The following is a 22,439-nucleotide window of genomic DNA, read 5'->3' as shown; positions in this document are numbered from 1 at the left end:
AGGTCAATATTCAAATAAAAATTAATATTTGTAGTCTGTCTGTATGAGAATAGAAATTCTATTGGCGGGTATATGAAAATTTGTTTATATTTTCTAATTTCTGTGAATTTTTTTTTATAAGCACAAACAAGGTTTGTTGACGAGTCTTTACAACGAAGATATATATACATAATTCAAAGCACAGATCTGAAGGGCCCAATTAGCTGTTGGGAGCTTTTTAAGCTTCCTTGAGTGTCCTGGGAACATCAGTATAAATTGGCAGGATAAAAACACTGGACTTTTCCATCGACCGACCAACAACCCAACCAACCCTCAGTTGGTACCAAACGAATATTCCACGCGAGCACCAGGATCACCATGTTGGTCAAGTAGGCACTGCTGCTTCGAGTCAGACGCTGATCCCCGGTGCTTTGAATAATCCAATTATTTGCTAGAAAAATTTTATAGATCCATCTTTATGAAAGCGCGCACCTATCTACTAATCATTCCGTTAAGTCAAAGCTTTCTGAACTCTTTATAGAATTAATCATAGCTCAGGAATCCTGAATGCTCGCAGATTTTCGAATAAATTATAAAGACTGATTTGGTATGTTTCTATGAAAGTTTATTTGGGAAAAATATACAAAGGAATCGGTAACTAGTACTGAGCATTTAAAAAAGTTAGAGAGAAATAACAGCCACGTTTCTAGAAGAGGTATTGAATTTCCATGTGGTCCATCCCTGTGCCAGGATCGAAACATCAGACTGTTTACCACCAACCTGTAATGTATTCGTAATTGTTAATAAATATGTAAATGGGAATTTACTGTCGGTCCAGTAAGGGGATCACAGCATGGATGAGGGTGGTTCGTTGACCGTTAGACGTTAATCGTCCGATCACAATAGATCAGCCGAGAGTAGATGATAAAAACGATTGAACTATGATGTTCTATGTCTTACCGCCTCCACCACCTCCAGACCATCCACCTCCGCCTCCTCCAAGCTTCCATCCATTTCCGCCACCTCCGGACCAGCCACCGCCGCCTCCGGACCAGCCTCCACCTCCACCTCCGGATTTCCAGCCGCCGCCGCCGCTTGGCCAACCACCTCCTCCACCACTAACCGTGATCACTTTGATGATCTTGCCACCGCCTCCACCCCCATTCCAGCCACCGCCACCTCCATTCCATCCACCTCCACCGCCACCTCCACTCCATCCACCTCCACCGCCACCTCCGCCATATTTCCATCCGCTTAGGCCACCTCCACCGCCACCTCCCGACCAGCCGCCACCTCCGCCAGACCAACCGCTACTTATGTATCCTCCTAAAAAATTGTTTCAATTATTATCCAGTCTTTTTGTTATAAATTACAAAAATTACGAACTTATATAGAAATTTTTCACTCACCATAAGCACTGGTGGCAACTGCCAAAATCAACGCTACAACGAACACCTAAGAAACAATGAGTTTCATTAATTTCCATACAGTAGCAAGAACAACAACACTTATCCAAAGAGTAAGTAATCCAAAGTTATTAAACAAGTGCAGAAGCTCCTGCGTACGTACCTTCATGTTGAGGTGTGTTATCCCAACATGGACCCCATGCCTCTTTTATACCTCCAGCCTTTCGTCTTCGATCCCCGCCTTCTTGCTGGACGCGAACTCTTAACCCCTACCAATTCCACGGCAGGAGTAACCGAGAGCAAATCCTGTGCAGTCAGGGTTCCCATGTAACGATATCAACTCCTTTACTTCAAATAAAAACAATTGCCGCGCATCGCGGATGGGGAGGGCCAGTTTACTTCGACCGAGACAGTGTTGCCTTTCACCAGAGAGGCCAGACGCCATCCTCGCAATCCTCCTTTTACCTTACCTTCCATTACTTTACCTTTCCACGAGGCTAATCGCCATGGAATGCTCACCGGGAACGCTTGCCGCGTCGCTCCATCGACCTATGCTAAAACATTATGTATTAATCGATTCCCAACAAATCGATACCTTCGCGATCGAAATCACTATCGACATTCTCTGTTTTTGTCTGCATTGCTAGTCCACATTGCTGACTAACACTGCAGTCCGTTGATCGCACCGTAGTGCATAGCAGCGCCATCGTCTAACTAGGAAGCAATGCGCGACGTGTTTATTTAAAGACGCCACTGGAATTTGCCCAGTAACGTAACCCTCGTGCTATTAGGTCGTTATGAGATTCTAACATTTTAATTGCCCAGGCGAGTATAATTATTGATTATAATAATTGACGCTCCGTCATTTATATTTTTTATTTATCAATTATCGCTATCTGAATATATTGCCTTTAATATGTTACTAGTTCGTGAATGCTTGGGTATATATTTTGTCGGAAGAGAAAAAAAAATCTTTCGTCTGGGTATATGAAATTCCGGCTGAAAAGTACGTATAGAAATGTTGTTTTCAGGTTGTTCGAGGAGCGGAGTCGCGATGGGAGTTTGAAAAGTTATCCTGGAACTTTACCCACGGCTCTTTTTCGGTATGACTGTCCTTACCTTTTTTTTTCTCATCTTTTTTTGCTACCTCGTCCGCGACGCTGACTAAACTTTACGGAAGTCAGAAATGCTCTTGATTCCATCTTCGTACGACGTCCAATGGCTTTTCAGCCATTCACGAGGGTCTTGTGTTGCGTAATGGCGTTATAGCAGAACAGCCAGTCACCAGTCTCTGTCGTATACCGGCGCGGTGGGAGTATCGGGCGCACCTGGCGACTCCCTTCACGTTTTTATCATTTTTCATATTCCTTTTTTTTTATGATCGAGCATCAAAAAGAAATTGCATTCATTGTTTTCAGAACTGTCACGCTGCGCCTTTGTATGCATGCCAGTTCACGTATGCAAATCGTGTCGGATTCCATTTTAGAGAATTTTCGTGAAATTTCAGTCTGACGTCATGAACCAAGCGCCCTCATTCATGAACCAATTTGCATACTGGACACGTGTAAGAAAATAGGGAAAAAAATAAAATAATTAAATCTCTTAAATATTTTTACGTGACAGTTCTTAATATCGTACATAATTTTTTTATTGCCTATTACAATTTTAGTCCTCGCACGAGGTTGTGAAAGTAGAAAGTAAAAATCAAAGTATTGGTAATATTTATTTTACGCCTTTGATAGACTTTCATTTTCGATAATTCTGTCGTACTTTTTTTTTTCCAAGTTTTTATTGCACGTGACACATTATTCATTCGACTAGAATTTCACTTAATGTTTTGAAAATCGTTCGAGTATAGAAAAAATATGTATAGATATAATTTACATGAACTCACCTATTTATTAGAGCTTGTCGATTAAGCTGGCGGAGTTACCTTATTTCAGGACAAGTTGGTTAATATAAGAAGGTGAAATAATAAATGTTACGAGCAGTACGTAGTGTGGTAATATTTTGATTGCTGGTACGTAATAAAGATAAGTACACGTGAAAGGTGGCATGACCTCAGAACTATACGGTTCAATGCCTCAAGGATTACACAGAAGACGTATTAAATACGGATAGATCACGTCCTATAAAAAATAGCATGGATTTCTCTACAAAGTCAAATAATTCCGTAGATCAAAGGACGCGTAAACGTAATTGTCAGTGTTAACATTAAACGTGTACGAAGAAGCGGCTAATAAGCATTGAATGCAAAAAAGTTTGTAAATCGCAAATAATTCTGGTTCGAGCCCACGTGAGGTCGGATTTTTTTTTCTTCAATAATTTTATTCCTGATCCTTGCTCGTACGATTATTCGTTCATCCGGGTTACGTTCGATTGCCAACAGCGTAAATTGTACGTGGTGAAATCTTTGCCGTGCTGTAAAAACATTTTTTCGAGCGTAAAAATCCGCCACGTGCAAACGTACGGAAAATGTCCGATTTTATGTGAATTTCTCGACCTGCGTTTTATCAGCGGGATGAAACGGTCGAGAATTTTCACATCGAACGTAACAGGGGTTTTCTTTGACGGGAAGATAAAAATTTAAAAAAACGTTGATTCCTTTCCGAACAACATATTTTTGAACAATCCATTAAAATCATGTGTGAGCTACCGTCCTCCACGAAAATGAAAACTGGTCCAGATCATCTACCCTCATCCGTTCATCATTACGTCCTTCTCCCTCGTCTCCAAAAAAAGTCCCATGAATACGTCCAACCATATGTGTCTCCATTGGGAGAACTAAAATTGACATGCATTATTCCTCGTCCCTAGACGTCCCATCAATTTCCGGATTTCGACTGATATATTATCTTTGTCAGAGAAAAAAGGGCCTATCTTCGTCTGCAATCGTGGGTCATCCAGTCAGAGTTGCTGTATATAAAAAAAAAAAAATTTACAAAATTTTGAAAAAAAAATTATCTCAAAAAAAGAAGGAAAAAAATTGTTCAATATACCAAAAACGCATAGTCACGCATAAATTGAATTCTTAAAATTTTCCTCAAACCAGCATGCCTCGAGGGTGCGTTCGGTTGGTAACGCATCAGTCGGAACGATTTCCATCGGAGCGACATATCGCTCGTGGAAGCGTAACGTAAAGGAAGTTCGCAATAATCCAAAAATATGAATATATTTCACTGCCGTGCCTAAGGCTTCAGCCTCAAACGCAAAATCAGATCGATAACGAATATATCGATCGAGGAAAAGAATAATTTCGGGTACAAAAAAAGTACCAACCACGAATACTGGAAATAAAACTAAGTCTCCATTTTCATGAGTCCCTTTGAAGTCCGTTGCCAAGAGACGTTTCTATTCAGCAATAAAAATCTTTAACACGGTTAACGAGCCACCGATTGTTTCTTTCCTGTCTACAAAAGAGTTCCCATTCCCGCGGCCTTTGTCTTCGACAAACGCGCATCTCCCTTTATCACATCAAAATATAGAAATACTTATTGCGAGACCACCCTGTACAAAGCAGTATTTTCCGTACTAGCTGGTAACACGTGTAATAATAAAATTTCAAGCGTTAAGTAACAATGCCGAAGAAAAAAAAATAGTAACGTCAAAATCTAAAAACACTTCCGCATCTCTTTATCCACGAAAGCTTGAAAAATGGTAAATCTGACCGATCGGTCGATCATACCTTGGGTGTGGAAAAGCATCAATTCTTCCACCCTGAAATAACAGTCAATACCCACGACCCTTTTTTACCTTACGAGCAAATTTTATCACCCCTTATCAGAATTCATAGCAGGGTATGAATTGTCTTGACAGTACCGACGCAATTTTTTTTATCAAACTGCATATTTTCTTGGCTTTTTATATATATTTTTTTTAACATTTTTCTCAATCACGACCCTTATACCCCGTGTCAAAGTAGCTACCGATCAATCGCCGTTCCGTTCGATGTCATTGTTGATGGCCCACATACGATGGCTGTCAGCCAATTATAATTTCCACACAGCAACAGTCCGGAATACCAACTGTGCAGTACGCGTTATATTTGTTACCCAGCAACCAGCTCGCCAAAGGAACTGAAGAGTCGTATACCCGGTCCGTCCTCGTTCCTGCGAAATGAAAGATAATTGAGCAAGTACCATCACACGTTACAAGTAACAAGATCAAAACCGGTTATTTTCCATCTTGCAAAGTTTCGAAAGTGACTATCGGGATGATTTCTATACAATGATAATTACATAAAGAACAAGGTAGAAAAAAATTTACTCAAATTTTTTGTCTTCGTGTTTCCACTCGAAACGGCATCCGTTCACGCTATAAATAAAATTCATGGTCAAGTTATACAGAAGCATCCTCCACCTCTGATGACTAATTACATACAAGAAATTAACGAAGGACACGCATAACCAAAGAAGAAGCACAAAGGATAGGGAAGCTAATAAATAATATTACGAATTACAAAGTATCCCGGTAGTATCCATTACTCCTATACTAGACGGACCTTGTTCTTTTTTCGTTTTATAATATATTCCTGACAAAATGAAATCATTGAAAAGATGCGTGGACGTGCCTACCTTGAACTGAAGTAAGAGGATGGCAGCAGAGGAGAACACCGTGCGTGATCAGTCCTTGGCCTCGCGGTCAGGATCAGTTAAAACTTTCAAATATTCAATTACACGTAAGTTGAAACTGTGCGCTGGTTTTAAGGTTATAATTCGTTATGAAATTAATAGAAAATCATTAAATATTCCACGGCTGTTCTGTAATCGGGATTTGTAGATGGTAATAAATTCATATATATATATACAGTATATGCAATAGGGTTATACGTATGACGTATATATATTTCGTGGTCCATCCGCTTTAATTTCTAATTACGGTGGTTCCCACCGCAAATGCTGCTGATTGGAGCTCCAGTCGATTGCACGCAAGTCTATTGTATGCTAAGCCACTAATTGCCCAGGTGTCCTTAACGTTGGACGAGATGTTTGAAAAAAATTATTTTTTTTTTTACCATATACGTATTTTTGTTTTTCACATGTCAAATACACTTTTACGTCAGAATTGATGTAGAACGAAAATATTACCTCGTAAATTCGAGAGTGCCTTGCCATCGCCGTCGTTCTTTCTATGCAAGGTGGATGTTACGTGGATTACTATACAGATACCGTATACGTAACCATAGTGCACGTTGATGCACCGTGTCAAGGTTAGCAGCCATTACAGGTCGACGACTTCTCGTTTCGAGAAAATGGATTTTTGCCGATCCTGTCTTTCTGCTGAATTCCGTTACGTGAAATAGCAGTGCTAGGCCCTGTCGTGAATTTTCGTATACAGGGTGCACGAGTATACAATGTATTACGTGAGATAAGGTATTTTCAAAAATATAAAATTTTTGTGGAATAAAAAATGCACGTGAAAAAAATTTAATTACCCATTTCCATATGTATATGTAATTCAGTGAAAAAAAAAATTTACAATCTTCCCAGCATCTTCCCAATGTATCCAAAGATGCAAGACTAATTTTAATCTTTGATAATAATCGTCTCCTCGATCTCTCCAAGCATAGGATTACGATCTACCTGGATCTTTCGTTCACGCGCATGGGAATGTGAATTAGCTTAAAGGTGAGAGTACGTCTAGTAACGTAATGCTTGGTTCACACGCATAACGCACTCTAACCGTAACCCCGCATTAAATAAATCTAGACTAGAAGATACATAAATAATGTAATTTCACAATTAAGATAATCAGCTGATAACCAAGCGCGACATTGAATCGCAATGAAATTGCAAGAAATTTGGAACGTTCGATCTGGTGGACGAAAATTTAATCATAACAATAGTACCGAATAATTCGAAACGGAGGATCCAACCAAAAATACGGACCGTCATATATATACACAAAGCAATATAAAAAGGAGAAAGTAAGACGCCAAAGAAACTAATGCCTAGTCCACACGAGGTCGCAAGTGCATAGTTAACGCGCTCTCACGAATTTAGGTATAGCACAAGACCGGAAGTAAGAATTTCATAAAACTCATATTCATTGTAACGCGTTTCAAAATTACGATGAGTTAGACGAAATCGTCTTTTTCACCGTTCTTTTAATTTTTTTACGCAATTATCCCTGGACCCATTGGCCAATGTGAAAACGAGGATATATGACGCAAGAGGCGCAACGAACAAGCAGGCTCAATGTGTACACGCCTGTATCCACTGTGAAAATGCAGGATACGAATCGCAGCAGCGAATCGCGATGGTCATCGGTTGGATGTATTATTCATGGATGCAGCTGGCTAGTTCCTCCGACCTCTTGGAGTCCATTGTGAATTAACGTCCAAGTCCAATTGGATTATCAATTGATGCTGACGCTTACGTCATCGATGAATGATTTCATCTTCAATTAATTTTATCCTCGTTATTCGGCCATGAGAATACTTGACCGCTGCGAGTATCGTTTCCAATGGTCATCCAACTGTATTGGACAAATTCAATGTTCAACAGAGGGTTTCTAATGACGTTACCCTATACGGCCGATACTCAACTTGATCTGTATTTACCAAAACTACCCTATCTGTAGATTACGTCACTTTGCATGTACCTTGTAGTATGAAAATGAAAGGGGATGAAATTTTCGAAAAAAAAATATATATATATAATGAAAAAAGAAATTCTTAATAAAACGAATATCTCCCTCAATTTTAGGTGAAAATGTATATCTACCCCCCTTTGACCATTTCGCCCAGTGCAATCAAGGGTTCAAATATTTTTTTCGAGCGGTATCGGCATACAATTGAGATTTGAAGCGGAGCCTCTCGATGCCCAATACCGATACTAATACCCACCCCTTCAGGGCTCAACTTGACAGGCTCAATAGCCTGAGAGGGGTGGTTGCCCGTTTAGCACCATCTGTCGCCAAAATTCAGCAATATTAACTTCCAAGGTATATAGTATATACTGCAGGGCTATATATAAGCATATACATATATTAATATACACAAATATATATATAGAGGTTCAGGCGATATTAATATGAAGAATATAAATGATCCCTCGATGTATTGCCACCCGGTACGTATACTCCTCGTCGCTAATGGATAATATTTAAAAAATATTTAAACCAGCAATTTTGTTATATCTGACGTCATGCATGGAAAGTTACGATTACATGGGGACTTTCTTGTCCCCGTTTAACGCTCGTCTACGGGCATCAAAGTTTTGGTATTATGATACAGAAGGGCGTTGGCTAATATTTGGTAACTAACGTAGGGACGCCGAAGGCGTCGATTCGAACGGTACAGAAGACGGAAGACGAAGATGAAGATGCCTCAGTCGTAATTAGCTTTATTACAGGCGAGATCGACCCGACGGGAACGGAGCCTGCTAGCCCTTCGCTAAAGTAAGACGCAAAGACGAGTTGGCGAAGATATAGCACGTCATCCTTTAGGGAACACGAAACAGTTGAACAATCTCTGAAGACTTTGCTAAGTGACGTAAGAAGTGGCTGAATATACGTGTGTATATATATGTATACATATATATATATATATATATATATATATATATATATATACATATATATACATCAAGGCATCTTGGCATATATGCCAATTAGAACAGTTTGATTCGAATGTAATTTTGCATGTTGTATAAGTTATACGTTTTAAATTGTTTGAATTTTTTACTTTCTTTGAATATCTATATATATATATTTGTTTTATATATGGTATATGTATATATACTTTGCTCTGTTATAGTTCCATAATATTGTTGACTTTAATTTGATTGATTCTCCGCTTGCTGTTCCATCAGGTACCCTTTAAGGTACTCCGTGTCCTAGGGCAAATAAAGGTACATTCATTCGTTCATTCATTCGACCGATCTTCACCGCTTCACTGTCACGAGTGAGTTTTACTCATGAAACATGATAAATGATAGTCGAGCCAAGGTAGGACGTTTGGCAAGACGTGAAGTAATGACAAAAGTGGTCCAGCCTCATCCGTCTTGGGAAGATGAGAAGAGTATCAAAAGAGTCTGGACGATTCGGTTCGATATTGATGCTGTGCTTAGGAATTCAAAATCGTGGTGCACCGTTGATGGCCGCCATCGGAATATCGATTGACAAATCGATGACGATGACTCAAATTCATTAAAGGGCTAAAAATATTTTCAAAGGATTATTTTACGTTTCATATTTGTTATATAAATAATTTAGAAAATTATTCAAAAATACATATTTAACGTAACGATGACATTTTTCCGTATCGTTCAAACGGTGGGATAGACATGGTATGTCTATGGTATATACAACTATATATATATACACTCACGTGGATACATAAATCCATAGAGTTTTCCTCTCCGGAAAACATCCAAGCGAATTTGCACGAAGCGATCTTACTTACGGGACGTCGCTCGACCGTAGAAAGAGACCAGTTGAAAAGCCGCCTCGACTACATCGCATCCCTCGTGCCTCGTACGTAGTCGGCATTCTTCTCGACGTTTAAATTCAGCCCGTTGCTCCGTGCAGTTGCGTCGCTCGTACCAAAGCAGCAAATATTTGCAGTACGCAGACAAAACTTGAAAACTTTTAGCTTCCATTGTACCGTAGACGATTTTGTGAATTTCCTATTCTAACAGAAAGCCAAGAATCACATACAAATATATATATATATAATCCATGTTGAATTCATATTACCAAGATACAAGGTACGCGTGATAAGAGAATATTGAAATTCGGTAATTTGTAAAGAAAAAAAATATGGTTGACACATTTTTTTTTACTGATAATTAACTCGTATTTGGTCCACTCAAAATGGCTGCAACTAAGAGAAAGGAATCGTTAGCAGCGCCTGCAGAACTCGTAGCGGCGACGAGACTCCCTAATCAGGGAGACATTGTCGGCTGAGGGACAATGCGTGTGTAAAATATGAGTGAGAGAGAGAGAGAGAGAACGAGCGAGGGAAGGTGAGGTGAGAGGGAGAGACTATATGTAGCGGGAGGTCTGAATAAAAGTACGTGTCTGCTACGTAACCCAGGAGTTGGCTAGCAGCTGCCAGCGAGAGAGCGTATGACAGTTTGAAAGAGAGAGAAAAAGAAAGAAAAAGCAGAAAGCACAGAACTTTACGTGTGTGCGTATACACACCGGATATGAATCCGAGATGGATATTTCTTTTCGCACTTTCTTTTTTTTTTCAACCCTCACACTAAAAAGGGTGCACGTTGCCGGTGCAACTTGCATTCCAAAAGCAAAAGTCTTATCAATGCATATAAAGAGGACGCGTTACTCTTGACTCTTAATGGGAAAGTAAAGAAAGGCCTCGATTTCTATATTTCTCTTGGGTATTGTCTCGAAGCAACGAGCGAACATTCTACTCACTTCCGGTACGAGAATCCCCTCTTTACAGCCCTAACAAGAACGGAAGTGCCTATAGATATGGAGAGGTTGATAATTTTCAAGCTTTCTTCTCTCTTCTCGAACCCGCCATTTTTATTGGCGACCTCCTTTTCGGTGATTTTATAAAAAAAAAAAATCGTTAAGAAATTTATATTTTCTTACGAGCACAAGAGCGCTTCCTTAAATGTTCATTTTCACTTGTATCTATCTTTGGCTTTATGGCTACTACGTGTATCAAGAGAATTACATAACCGTATAATGTCAGGAGAGCGATACACTTCCGTCGGGAAAGCAGTTCAGTCCTGGCCGTAGGCATTATTGTCACCATTCCTGATTCGATTAGACGGCCTAACTGGGATACTTAAGTGCGTATACCAGAACGCGTCTGGCAAGGACGGCTAAGGTAGTCCCAGGCACGAAGACAGATAGGCACCTAAATAGGAACATGAATTGCGTAACCCGGGTGATGGAAGACTGCGTGACCTGGTTAAAAACTTGGACAATAGATAAGAATTGGTTGTGTGTATATATATATATATATATATTATTAAATTAAAGTATAACATAATTCTTGATAGAGGAGGAGCCACTGACCTTATGCAAATATGTCTATTCTGGATGGAACGTCCGTCCGAGGACAGTTGAGTCATCCAATTCGCTCGCCCAACTGTTTTAATCCGTAATCGGGCAGCTAGACTCAGGAAGGATGGTTGGCAGCACTGGTAAGCAGATCGAGGTAGATTTTAATTAAAGAGCTAGCATCCTCCCGATTTCATCGTCTGGTGCTTCAACTTTCCTTAGACTCGAAAGACTCTTCTTGTATATCTTCGTCCATCTTTTCTTTTCGAGCACTGAGAACACGGGAGAGAAGAATAAAGGAGAGAGAGAGAGAGAGAGAGAGAGATAAAGAGGTTTTAACCCTTTTTATTTAGTCAGGTGTCTGGTTGATGGTATATGACACTGTTTAAAAATATAAAGAAATATATTTAAAAATGTTAAATGATAAATAATTTATTGGAAAAAAATATGGTAGTCTTGACGGAATTCATAAATCTTTAAGGGCATAACGGGATATCATGAATTTAAGTGGTTCCAACGTAACGGATGGGAAACCGGTGGAAAAGCTTTGGCAATATTAACGTTTCGTTCCTACAGTGAATTTCACGTTTGGTCCCTGGGTAATATGTTCCCCCGGTGAAAAGGAAATTGCTAAATAAAAGCATGAAAGCTGGAAAGTTTATAAAGCCAGGTGGTAGGACCAGGTTTCCGGCAGATACTGAGTTTGGGCGTAAGGGTTAGGTTGTACCAGTTTACGATGTACATTATATTTGTACCTACGACTATGCAGTATCATGGAAAAGGTTTTGCTACGCCACTGGTTTTCCTTGCGAAAAAAATGCGTTTCAACTTTCCGACGTTGCAGCAGCCAGCAGCAACCAACGACGCCCGGCGCCAACGGCGACCCTTCGTGGAGCAGGGCTTTGAATGTAACTAATTAGTAACTATGTACAAAGTGATGTAATATAACGTAGCAACTATGGCAAGCTCAACGAAGCGCAATCCTGTGCTCGTTTTATTTTACGCTTCCCTTTATTATTAAAAAAGAAATATTTGATACTATACAAAGTCGAGTCTACTGTGCATCGGTTATATGTATTTTTAATCTCAATAAAAGTTAAGAAAAAAAATCATCCTAGGGCCATTGTAAAATATTGGATTTAATCAAAATTTAAATTTATATATTATACCATCCAATCTACTGACCATAACGCAGTGATGCAGTGAAAAATAATCGTTTCCCGTTGCAAGAATTTATAATCTCCCGCAAACCAGACAGGATCAAAGGAAATCGTTTGATTCTCTTTCTTGGAAGGATCATGATGTTAATACTGAAATTTTGAAAAAAGAAAGGTTAGGACGTAATTTACGAAATTGCGATCAAATTACGGAAACTCGTTCAGTTCAGGAGGTCGAGAGGGTGGCATCTGGATCAAAATGGAAACTGGACTAGATGAGCTCCCTTTTCCGGGTCGACGCATAACAATTTAATGTTCTTTCAAGAGAAAACCGGTAACCGATTAGTCCCTGGTCTTTAAGGCCTATTCGCCAGAAATAGCGTACCAGGCCTGTTATAGGTCTAGTCCTCTGTATGCGAATGATCTCATTCATTGAAATTATAGTTTCTACTCATCTTTATCTATCATAGTAAAATTACATAATATGTATTATATAGCTGCTGCCACATATGTATATAGATATATATAAGGTAGAACAAAGGAGACCAATGCAAAAGGCTATGGCTGACGCGTACATTAATGATGAAATTAGATTATGTCCTGACCTACCTTCAGCAACTAGGAACTAGGAACTCTAATAGCGATATCCCAGGGCAAATTATGTAGAGCCTGCTCGCGGTAACGACCCGTTTCTGGTACATACGAGGGACGCTGTAGAGTATCCACTGTGTTATCCTGGGAGGCGACGATCACATGAGAGATAGAACTGAAACGTTTATACTGATTCTAATCTACCAATGAACAGTACAAATTGATCCTGGGCTTTATAGTTCGTACCAACTTCATATGGCGCTACGATCGTGTAGTGTTCAGTCAGAAAATTTATTCAGATACGGAAAATTGTATTCGGCCCATGGATTCCGTGCTATCTCCTACAGGACGGTACTTCGGATGAATTCGGAAGTGTTCGTATTTGCATTGGAATAATATCGATCGAGTCCTACAACCGCCTATGTGACTTCGCGGTGAAAAACCTTAAGACGTTGGCGCTACCTGTCGAGTAACGTAAGAACTTTCTGTCTCTCTGCTCTTTAGATAACTTCTTAGTCTATGGCAACACAATGGGGCCGGTCCTTACGGGATTTTCACAAAATTTATGGATTACTAGGGAATCTAATGATTGAGGAATCCAGTATCCCTAAGTTTTCCATAGAATAAAAATACTTCGTCTAATTTGAAGTTATCTTATAGTACGGGATATGAAAAATATATAATTCAGATGGTACGTTATGTTACTGTTTTATTTGAATGATATTTATTACTCAAAGACCACTCTTAATGCATTTCTTCTTATTCCATTTTTATCTCCATGGCGAATTATCTTTCTTTGAAGAGAAGACTGCTGCCTCCGTTAACGAGGTTAGCGGCTTTAACGCTACGGTGCGCGAGTGGCGAAAGGCTTTTGGATGTCTGCTCAGTTGTAAGAACGCTAATTAGAGCCCGTCTCTGCATACGCTGAAACATACGGAGATCCAGCCGCACATCGAAGAAAAGGAAAGGAGGAGGAGAAATGAATTCGAGACTCTTTTAATTCAACATTCATCCCGGGCTTCCTGCTGCGTACGAGTGTTCGATTTTAATTAAAGCCAGAGACCGAGAGAGATGGAGGACGTATCGTTCGTACAGTAATATATCTATACGTAGTAGCTACAAGGATATTCCCATAGATTCTCTACTATGCGGAACGGGATTATTCAGTAATTCGATTCAAACCCACACCAAACAGGAAGTTTCCAATCATTGGCAGTCGAAAACATCGCGAACCCTCGACCTTTTAATCGCGAACTGTGCACAAAGCATATTGGCTTTCCGATGTGTACTTGCATGGATAACCGTGTGGATAGGTTTTTGCGTGTGTATTGTTTTATGCAGTATATTATGTATCGTAATGATATTGATTTTCGAGGAGAAGCTTATTAACGATATAGCACGTACTACATAATTACATTTTGAGAGCTTAAGCGATAATGTACAGTGATAGGTGCTTATATGAAATTTTAAAGTTATAAAAATTTATTGAAACAAAATAACATAGTACATGTCACAAAATAAGGAGAAAAAGTATAAGACGTCAGGCATGTGATAGAATAACAGATATCAATTTTATAATGCATGTATGATAATTGTTGGAAATCGTGTGACTCCTTTTAGTTATGCAATCATTTACCGATAACGTTTTACTTAAGATTACCAAAAAATAATAATAAAAATCGCATTTGTCATTAAAATATAGATTAAAATACTCAGGAGATAACATTTTTAACAGTTTTGAAGTAAACGATTATAAAAATATGAGATGGTGACAAAAGACAACAAAAATGTAAAAACGACTATCTCTGAACGTTTTTAAGTCGAAAAATATTGAAACTTATTGTAAACGGCAAAAAGAGAGATGAAGATGTGTTGTTCTCTTAAAAATAATATAAGTCCAGTTAAAGATTACACTCATTATCATTAACCTACTGAGAAATACTACGAGGGTTGAGAAAATTTTTAAACGTTCCGGTCAAACATTAAATTTGAAAAAAAAATATTTTCATTTTCAAAATCATTATCCAAAACGTCTGTTCCAGAGCTCCGCGAAGGTTGTCCTGGAATGAAAATAATAATTAGAATATCGTATACGATTATTCATTAAATGATTTAGAATAATCTTACTTTCGGCATTGACAGACTCCACCGTTACAACGTCCACCAGCTTTTCCCATGCTCAAACAATTGGCAGCACAAGCAGAGTCACCAACCTTACCACCAAAGGACAACAAGTCACATGTCACTCTTCGGTGTCTTTCACCACGTGCTTCTTCGACGACGTCTTCAAAATTATCTACAATTTTGGTCAACCTTGATATATATCATGGTAACTCGTGAGAATCATTAAGTGATTTGATCTACAAACCTGGCAGAGGAGTCGAGGAAACATAAACCACCGCAACTGCTACGACAAGAGCGACCAAGCAGATCTTCATCTTGCTTATAATTAATAAGTACTTGAATTAAGGTACGTGACTGTCACTTGAAGAACTGATGCCAGCTTTCTTCGCTGTCGTTTTATATACACTGCACTATTAAGCGGGGATTTCCTTAACACTTTATCTCAGAATGTTAGAGTACTTCCCCTGTTTATAAAAAGAAATTTCATATTTATCATATGACAAATTTCTTATATGCGTCATTCGCGTCTTTGTATACTAGTCTCTCTGTACGTACAAAAGAGCTATACTCCATTGAATACCTGTTGAAATGTACGTTCTATCCGCGGGATTTGTATTACACGTCATAAATTTTAATAGTATATTTTTTTTCTATGTGTACACATCTATACATGCCAAAAATATCGAACTGTTTAGTAAGCACGTAGGGAATGAGTCACTATAGTATATTTCATTATCGATATTTTTTATTATTGTTCTATCCAACTAACTAGTACAGTACAGTATGGTATATGCCCGTCAACCATTTTGTTTGACCAATTTCTCATGGTAATATGGTTGCATTCTTATTTAATGAGGACGTAAATAATTTAGAGGGATTTATTCTACCATGTATACCGAGGTATCTGTTGAGGGATAGGAAATTATGGGTCTAAAAAAAGGAAATAGAAAAATTAATGTTTACAATTTTTCATTTAAAAACTTAACGAACTAATTAATAATCTTGTATGATAAGGTTTTAGGTTGACAAAAAAAATTCCTTGGCTAATTGTCATTCATGAAATGAACCTTCAGTTTCCCCACGTCTTAGCGACACTGTGCGTAATACCCGTCTAATCTTATTAAACTCTACAATTTCCATTATCCTTCGGTCTTTCGCCCATCTGGTATATTATAAGAAATACTAGTAATCCGCAAGACTTTACGCGATGTCACGTATTCCACTTAGAAACTTCTCACAAGACTACCGTTAAAGCGATTACCAGATTATTCCTTCTTTTTCAAGTAAAAGAATCAATTTCTTACTTCAATACAGACAGCAGGATTTTTCGTTACAGGCTATCCAAGGGAATAAGATTTTACAAGGTAATGCTTTATTATATGAAAATAGTAACAATGTATATTTAATAATTTTCAAACATTTCAAAGTCAACGACAATGAAATACAAGGATCACGTGAATCACACTTAATATAATATTTGAGAGAAAAAAATAAAACATCCAAGTTACAAATGTTTGATTTATCCGTAATTAAATTAATTATAAGTTTGCAGAAAAACCAGTAGCCTTTCCATATTTCCGCAGGCCCTCAGTGAGTCTCCTGCCAAGATCAGCATCGACTTTGATAAACTGCTTAAGGGCACGTTCAATTATGAAATTCGAAGCATGTCGAATATGATCCACTATATTATCGACCAGTCTTGTCTTGGCGTCAGCATCGAGAACGTTACGCCAAAATTCCGTAGCCTGGGTGTAATTATCCTCATTGACAGGCTCGTACCGATCGATGTCGCCGCTTACTTGGAAACTAGGTGCAAGAGCAGCAGGACACTCCTTAGGTCCGCCAAAGCTATTTGGATAATAATTTGGCGCGCCGTTTTGATTATGATATGCCATCGGACCGTCACGTTGATAATTCATTGCTGACATCACCTGGTAATGAATAATTGCATAATTATTATTAAAATCAATAATATATTTAATATTATCTTCATTACCTTGTAGGGACAGTTGACTGGTAACTGCAGGTAATTCGCTCCCAAACGGTGTCTATGAGTGTCGCCATAGGCAAAGAGCCGACCTTGAAGCATTTTGTCAGGACTGGGTTCGATTCCAGGTACCATGTGGGCAGGATTAAATGCTACTTGCTCCACGTCCATGAAATAATTCTCAGGATTTCTATTCAGGACCAAACGTCCCACAGGAATCAATGGGAACTCCTTATGCGGCCATATCTGTTCATATAAAAGTAATTGAGTTTGGACCTAATGCAGATTTTGGATAAAGTTACCTTAGTCAGGTCAAACGGATTCCATCTGAAGGTTTCAGCCTGCTTGGGTGTCATCACTTGGATGCTGAAAGTCCAGGATGGATTTTGACCTTGGGCAATGGCATTGTATAGATCTCGAATAGAATAATCCGGGTCCGTGCTACTCAAATCAGCTGCCTTTTGAGCTAATAGATTTTTAATTCCTTGGTCGGTCTAAAAGAATTTGCAAAAATGAGACTGTTGCTTTTCAAAACTAATCATTCCACCAACTCTACCTTGTAGTGAAACTTGCAGTAGACCATCTCGTTGCGATCGTTAACGAGTTTAAAAGTATGCGAGCCGTAACCATTCATGTGACGATATCCATCAGGAATACCACGGTCGGCAAAGAGGAAAAGAACCTGATGAAGACTTTCCGGTCGCAGAGAAAGAAAATCCCAGAACATGTCGGGATCCTGAAAATTATGAAAATCTTTTAAATCTGATTATCATAAATATAATTGTATATGTGATTCAAGAAAGTTTTTTTTTCAACAGCAATATTGCTGATCCGTTACGCAAGCTTCTGTACGATTGTGCTAATGATGGCAACTTCTTTTCTCTTGCGCAACGCAAATATTATCTTGGAATTGCCATTATGAAACTCTGCTGAATAGCCATTATTCTTATTACTATGTGCAAAAATAGTATTGTTACTGTTTTCTGAATGAGCAGCATTGTGTTGCTGGTCTCATGACAAATTGCTCTATTTGACTTTTGTCATACCTGTAAAAGCGTGAATTTTCAGAATGAGTAACGTTATATTGCTGGTTTAATTGCAAAATGCTCTATTTGACTTTTGTCGTACCTTTAAATGTGTGACTGGATTTCTTTTTTGCGTGTGAATGAAGCTTGGGAAGAAAAGAGGATCTTTTATAAAGAAAATTGGCGTGTTATTGCCAACCAAATCCCAGATTCCTTCCTCGGTGTAAAACTTCACAGCGAATCCACGTGGATCTCTAGAATTTCAAGGATTTCATATATTTTGGATTATTCTAAATATATTCCGTTATGCAATAGCAGCCTCCACAATCGTTCAGTAATCAATTATATACGTAATTCGTTGTTCACGTCTTAGAAGATAAATCGTTATCAGCAATGGGAGTTTTGTTTTGTTACATTGATAACACAAATATCCCAACCATAATATAATCCATTCGAACAACTTCCCTCTTGCTTTAAAAAGTTTGAAATTTATTGTTTTCTCGAGAAATTCATAATCGAACGAAAACTTTTCGTTTCCCTGTAACTATCGAATTCTTCAAGAAAAATTGACGCTTTTCTTTGAAAAATGTAATATCATTAAAAATGATTAAATTACCTAACAGTATCGGCGGATCCACTCTCGCCTCCCACAGTGGAAAATCTCACTGCAATTGGCGTTCTTTTACCCACTCCAGCAAAAACCTTGGCCTTCGAATACTTGCTGATATTATGCGTAACTTCAAAATAACCAAAAGCACCTAAAAAAATTAAAACAAAGATTACTTCACTGCTTAAACGTTTTCAACATCCCATGAAAAAAAATAAACTACATTAGCATGAAATTATCAAGGCTTAAAATACATATTATGATAAGATGACCGGATGCCTAAGATTTCTAATAAATATTATTTATCGATGCAAGGAATTGTTATTATATTCATGACCCTGTAATCGTCACTTACTTTGCAACTACCTTGATATATTATTCTGTATCTACTGATAAAAAAAATATTTAAATATTCGTCTTTACCAGCTCCTTTCGCATGCACTACACGCTCCGGTATTCTTTCTCTTGAAAAGTGTGATAACTCATCAATAAATACACTGTCTTGCAAAAGTATAGGTCCTCTGGGACCAACGGTAAGAGAAGCCATTTTATTGGCAATTGGATTTCCAGCTCCAGTCAGGAGTACAGGTGGTTCTCCCTGAAATATGAACATTTTCAAAAATCATTTAATAATCCACATTATAATTAATAATTATCTTTAGCAGAGACCAGGAAGAATTATGGGTATTAAATAAAAAAAAAAATCTTTTACTACGGGATAGGACCAAATTGTAAAAAAAATTTCAAAAAGCCTTTCCGCACCAATTTTTTTACAAAAGCGTATCAAAGCTAATTCAACTGTGTATTATTGCCATCTCTAAGTCACGAAAGCTATCGCCTTTTCCATCCATGTGAACTAACATACCTTGCGGTTAGTTTGACCGAATAGATTTGTTGCAATCTGCGAATCCGGCGATTTTTTGTGCTGAAAAATTGTGCGCAGAAAAATCCGTGCGAGTGAAAAATACAAAAATAATTAATACGTGGAGTAATACGTGAATCAGAGTGCACTTTGAGGAGCATAATTAATTATGCAGGTGCAGTTGTGTTTACGATTACTTAATAATTTAAAATTTTTTTTGGAAATTATCAATTTCTCAAATAAAAAAATTCTTGATCAGTGTCTACCTCAACGCGTACCAACATTTACGTTACTCTCATAGACTTTCACCTACAGTCGGTACTGATCGAGATTTCTGCTAACAATATTTCGCGTAGTCTTACATAATCAATAACAGTGAGCCCTGACCCCCTTTTTGACTCGATTTTTAATCTTTATCGTATATCAACATGATTAGTCGGTGGATACTCATGTATTGTGGCTGAATGCAATTTCAGTATATCTACATATGCCCCACAAACGTATTTTTTTATCATACACACAACATAGTAAATTCTGCACGCGATAATAAAGGAAATCGAAAAAAAAAACAGGCTCTTTTTTTCTTTAATTATGTAAATTGATATTTTCCGGCCGTCCATTCGCTACATGCGCATCCAACTAGATTCGATATCTAAGCATGTATATCAGTGCACGTGCAAACGGAAATCGCCGTGGAGCAAAGTTGATGGATTCATATGCACGGAAATGCATAAATAGATATTGGGTCCGTGTGCACCCGAACATAATCAATATTTAATTGCCAACATACAGCGGCTACATCGGGAATGATTCAGCATGATCGGCAAGATGTTTATACTTGGAATTAAAAATTGCGCCTTACGAACTCCAAATGATTGTACCAATTGCAACGAGTATCTCATCGGTAGAAATGTCAATTTAAATTCTTTACAAATGAGAATATGAATTTTCCCAGACTCTGTAGTAACAGGCATAGATACACGACTGCAAAGCAGATAAAGAACCTTCATCTGCTTTTTAACCTAAGAGACAATGATGCTATGGAAACTTTTAAGAATTTTAGGCCCGACTTGTTTACGTATCCCATTGCGGTTATATATATATATTCACACGTTTGCCAAAGAGAACATTGGGTTCACGAAAAATGAAGGGGCGTTCAATAGCTAGCTAATATTTTTTTAAAACTACTACCTTGGGACATCACAGCATTGGATTTCTGACCTAATCTAACCTAATAAATCATTTCTAAGTTCATCACAAATACTGGATGCGTAACATTGAAAAAAATATAAAGAAATTTGGTGAGACAGTCCGCTTATGGTCTTTAAAACATTCATCAGCTTGTCCTCAACATAACGGCTTCGTACATGAAGTCGTCCCCAAAGTATCCCCCAGCAAAAAATATATATATACATAGTCGTGTGGATGCAGACGCAATGGCGTCGATATTCAAATATCGGCAGCTGTATTGCCTTTCACTGGTATGAAGCGCAGCATAGGAAAATACTTAGCGCAAGGCACTATCGAGTCTTTTGAGAATTGTGCTAGTCAAGAAGAGTCTGCTGTCTAAGGAGAAATTAAGACTGATTATAAACGTATATTATAAAATTCAAATATAAATCTGAGGGGCCAATAGGTTCCATTTATATGAGTGATTGATCAAATAAAAATACCAAATATGCAACCGATACGAGCGAATGATATATTGCCAAACGAGAATGCAAAACAAAACAGAGAAAGTTGCACAGTAGTCGTTTCTCCAGTATTCCTTAATCGCACAGCCCTGTAATAATAAATTGACGGAAATTCTCTCCGTCAGAAGTTTTCTACAGGGCATCAGTAACAGAAAAAGAGAAGGAATGCTTTCTCAGAAAGAGAAAATTCAAAGAAGACAGTTAATATGAAACACTATTAAGCACAGAGTAGGACGATTCCCGGACAAGTTTCTTGGAACGTGTCGCTTATTTGTGTATCAACTGGTGCATTGGCGTAACATAAATGAAATGTACGTTGGAACTAACGTGTGCATTAGAAAATGTATTTTTGTTTCTTTATTTAAATTACGGCATCGATTTTGATATCGTTAGCCGGCAAAATGCATTTCAATAAAAATAATAAATGTAGCATTTTTTATATATATATATATTATATTTATAAAGTTTGTACCTCCATTTTTTCCTTGTATTTTTTTAATTGGTCGGATGCTGGATCTCGATCCATTTTGCTTCGTTTCTTGCAAGAATCCGAACTGTCACGAAGAACCTTCACGTTTGTATTGTGTCCTGCTACGTCGAGTAAGCGCTGCGGCGTATGACTCGTCGAACAAGTCAAGTTGCTGGATTGCCGCAGCCTTTTATCGGCGTTGATACGCAATAGTTCTCGGTGGGATCGACCAACCAGCTGATATGGAGAAGTTGTACATACCGTGGACATTTGTGAGTTCCATGAGACACGCAATATTGTTCCGAATGACGATTTTGCTAATCTTTTCATAATATTACTTTTACCCCGTGTAAAGTCATTGCGCGATGATATAACCTAAAAAAAAAGATCTAAGAATTTTATATCGTGAGTCGCTAGTAATAATTAATTTTCTAAACAATAATTATACTCAATAGCTTCACGCTTTTTACTTTTCATATACGGCGCGTATTGCTGGAACAGATCTAGGTATATATTGCAAAATATTATTATCATCCTTGCTCTTCTAATGATATATCTGC

General features: G+C 38.1%; 3 protein-coding genes and 1 long non-coding RNA gene across 8 annotated transcripts; all 4 read right to left on the bottom strand.

Annotated features, from left to right (window-relative positions):
* Window positions 1–582: 582 nt before the first annotated feature.
* Window positions 583–8,897, bottom strand: LOC107272264 (glycine-rich protein DOT1-like). Its single transcript, XM_025089551.1, has 4 exons — window positions 1,549–8,897; window positions 1,389–1,434; window positions 940–1,305; window positions 583–759 (listed from the first exon to the last, which is right to left on the bottom strand). The coding sequence occupies exons 1-4, from the start codon at window positions 1,552–1,554 to the stop codon at window positions 749–751; spliced, it is 429 nt and encodes a 142-aa protein (XP_024945319.1). The 5' UTR covers window positions 1,555–8,897; the 3' UTR covers window positions 583–748.
* A 64-nt stretch (window positions 8,898–8,961) lies between these two features.
* Window positions 8,962–13,456, bottom strand: LOC107272228. 3 transcript variants are annotated; one of them, XR_003061140.1, is made up of 5 exons: window positions 13,358–13,456; window positions 13,130–13,286; window positions 11,379–11,635; window positions 9,793–11,278; window positions 8,962–9,544 (listed from the first exon to the last, which is right to left on the bottom strand). It is a non-coding gene; the product is annotated as an uncharacterized LOC107272228 (long non-coding RNA). The 3 variants fall into 3 exon arrangements; XR_003061138.1 differs by having other exon boundaries at window positions 8,962–11,278; XR_003061139.1 differs by having other exon boundaries at window positions 8,962–11,217.
* A 1,114-nt stretch (window positions 13,457–14,570) lies between these two features.
* LOC107272250 (defensin) lies at window positions 14,571–15,640 on the bottom strand. Its single transcript, XM_015749232.2, has 3 exons — window positions 15,480–15,640; window positions 15,239–15,407; window positions 14,571–15,171 (listed from the first exon to the last, which is right to left on the bottom strand). The coding sequence occupies exons 1-3, from the start codon at window positions 15,547–15,549 to the stop codon at window positions 15,132–15,134; spliced, it is 279 nt and encodes a 92-aa protein (XP_015604718.1). The 5' UTR covers window positions 15,550–15,640; the 3' UTR covers window positions 14,571–15,131.
* A 547-nt stretch (window positions 15,641–16,187) lies between these two features.
* On the bottom strand, window positions 16,188–22,234 carry LOC107272249 (catalase). Of its 3 annotated transcripts, none has more exons than XM_025089576.1 (9): window positions 21,883–22,234; window positions 19,720–19,803; window positions 19,278–19,452; window positions 18,864–19,005; window positions 18,351–18,501; window positions 17,779–17,958; window positions 17,525–17,716; window positions 17,232–17,468; window positions 16,188–17,166 (listed from the first exon to the last, which is right to left on the bottom strand). In XM_025089576.1, exons 1-9 carry the CDS (start codon window positions 22,207–22,209, stop codon window positions 16,774–16,776), a joined length of 1,881 nt encoding a protein of 626 aa, XP_024945344.1. In that variant the 5' UTR covers window positions 22,210–22,234; the 3' UTR covers window positions 16,188–16,773. The 3 variants fall into 3 exon arrangements, with proteins under 3 accessions (XP_024945344.1, XP_015604715.2, XP_015604717.2); XM_015749229.2 differs by having other exon boundaries at window positions 19,720–19,779; window positions 21,883–22,233; XM_015749231.2 differs by lacking the exon at window positions 19,720–19,803 and having other exon boundaries at window positions 21,883–22,229.
* Window positions 22,235–22,439: the final 205 nt, after the last annotated feature.

Source organism: Cephus cinctus, unplaced genomic scaffold (genome assembly GCF_000341935.2).
Source record: "Cephus cinctus unplaced genomic scaffold, Ccin1 Ccin1_scaffold1146, whole genome shotgun sequence".
Lineage (NCBI taxonomy): Eukaryota > Metazoa > Arthropoda > Insecta > Hymenoptera > Cephidae > Cephus > Cephus cinctus.
This window is presented reverse-complemented; position numbering and strand designations above follow the sequence as displayed.

What these genes read in the sequence shown, in the direction of transcription:
- LOC107272264 (XM_025089551.1), bottom strand. An exon ending in AGTTGCCACCAGTGCTTATG is followed by an intron (nt 1,306 to 1,388) that starts GTGAGTGAAAAA and finishes ACAATTTTTTAG; the next exon opens with GAGGATACATAAGTAGCGGT.
- LOC107272250 (XM_015749232.2), bottom strand. Translation starts at nt 15,549, where the DNA reads ATGAAGATCTGCTTGGTCGCTCTTGTCGTAGCAGTTGCGGTGGTTTAT. An exon ending in TTCCTCGACTCCTCTGCCAG is followed by an intron (nt 15,408 to 15,479) that starts GTTTGTAGATCA and finishes CCAAAATTGTAG; the next exon opens with ATAATTTTGAAGACGTCGTC. An exon ending in GGAGTCTGTCAATGCCGAAA is followed by an intron (nt 15,172 to 15,238) that starts GTAAGATTATTC and finishes TTTTCATTCCAG; the next exon opens with GACAACCTTCGCGGAGCTCT.
- LOC107272249 (XM_025089576.1), bottom strand. Translation starts at nt 22,209, where the DNA reads ATGAAAAGATTAGCAAAATCGTCATTCGGAACAATATTGCGTGTCTCA. An exon ending in AATACAAGGAAAAAATGGAG is followed by an intron (nt 19,804 to 21,882) that starts GTACAAACTTTA and finishes TCACTCGCACGG; the next exon opens with ATTTTTCTGCGCACAATTTT. An exon ending in ATCCGTTTGACCTGACTAAG is followed by an intron (nt 17,469 to 17,524) that starts GTAACTTTATCC and finishes TTATATGAACAG; the next exon opens with ATATGGCCGCATAAGGAGTT.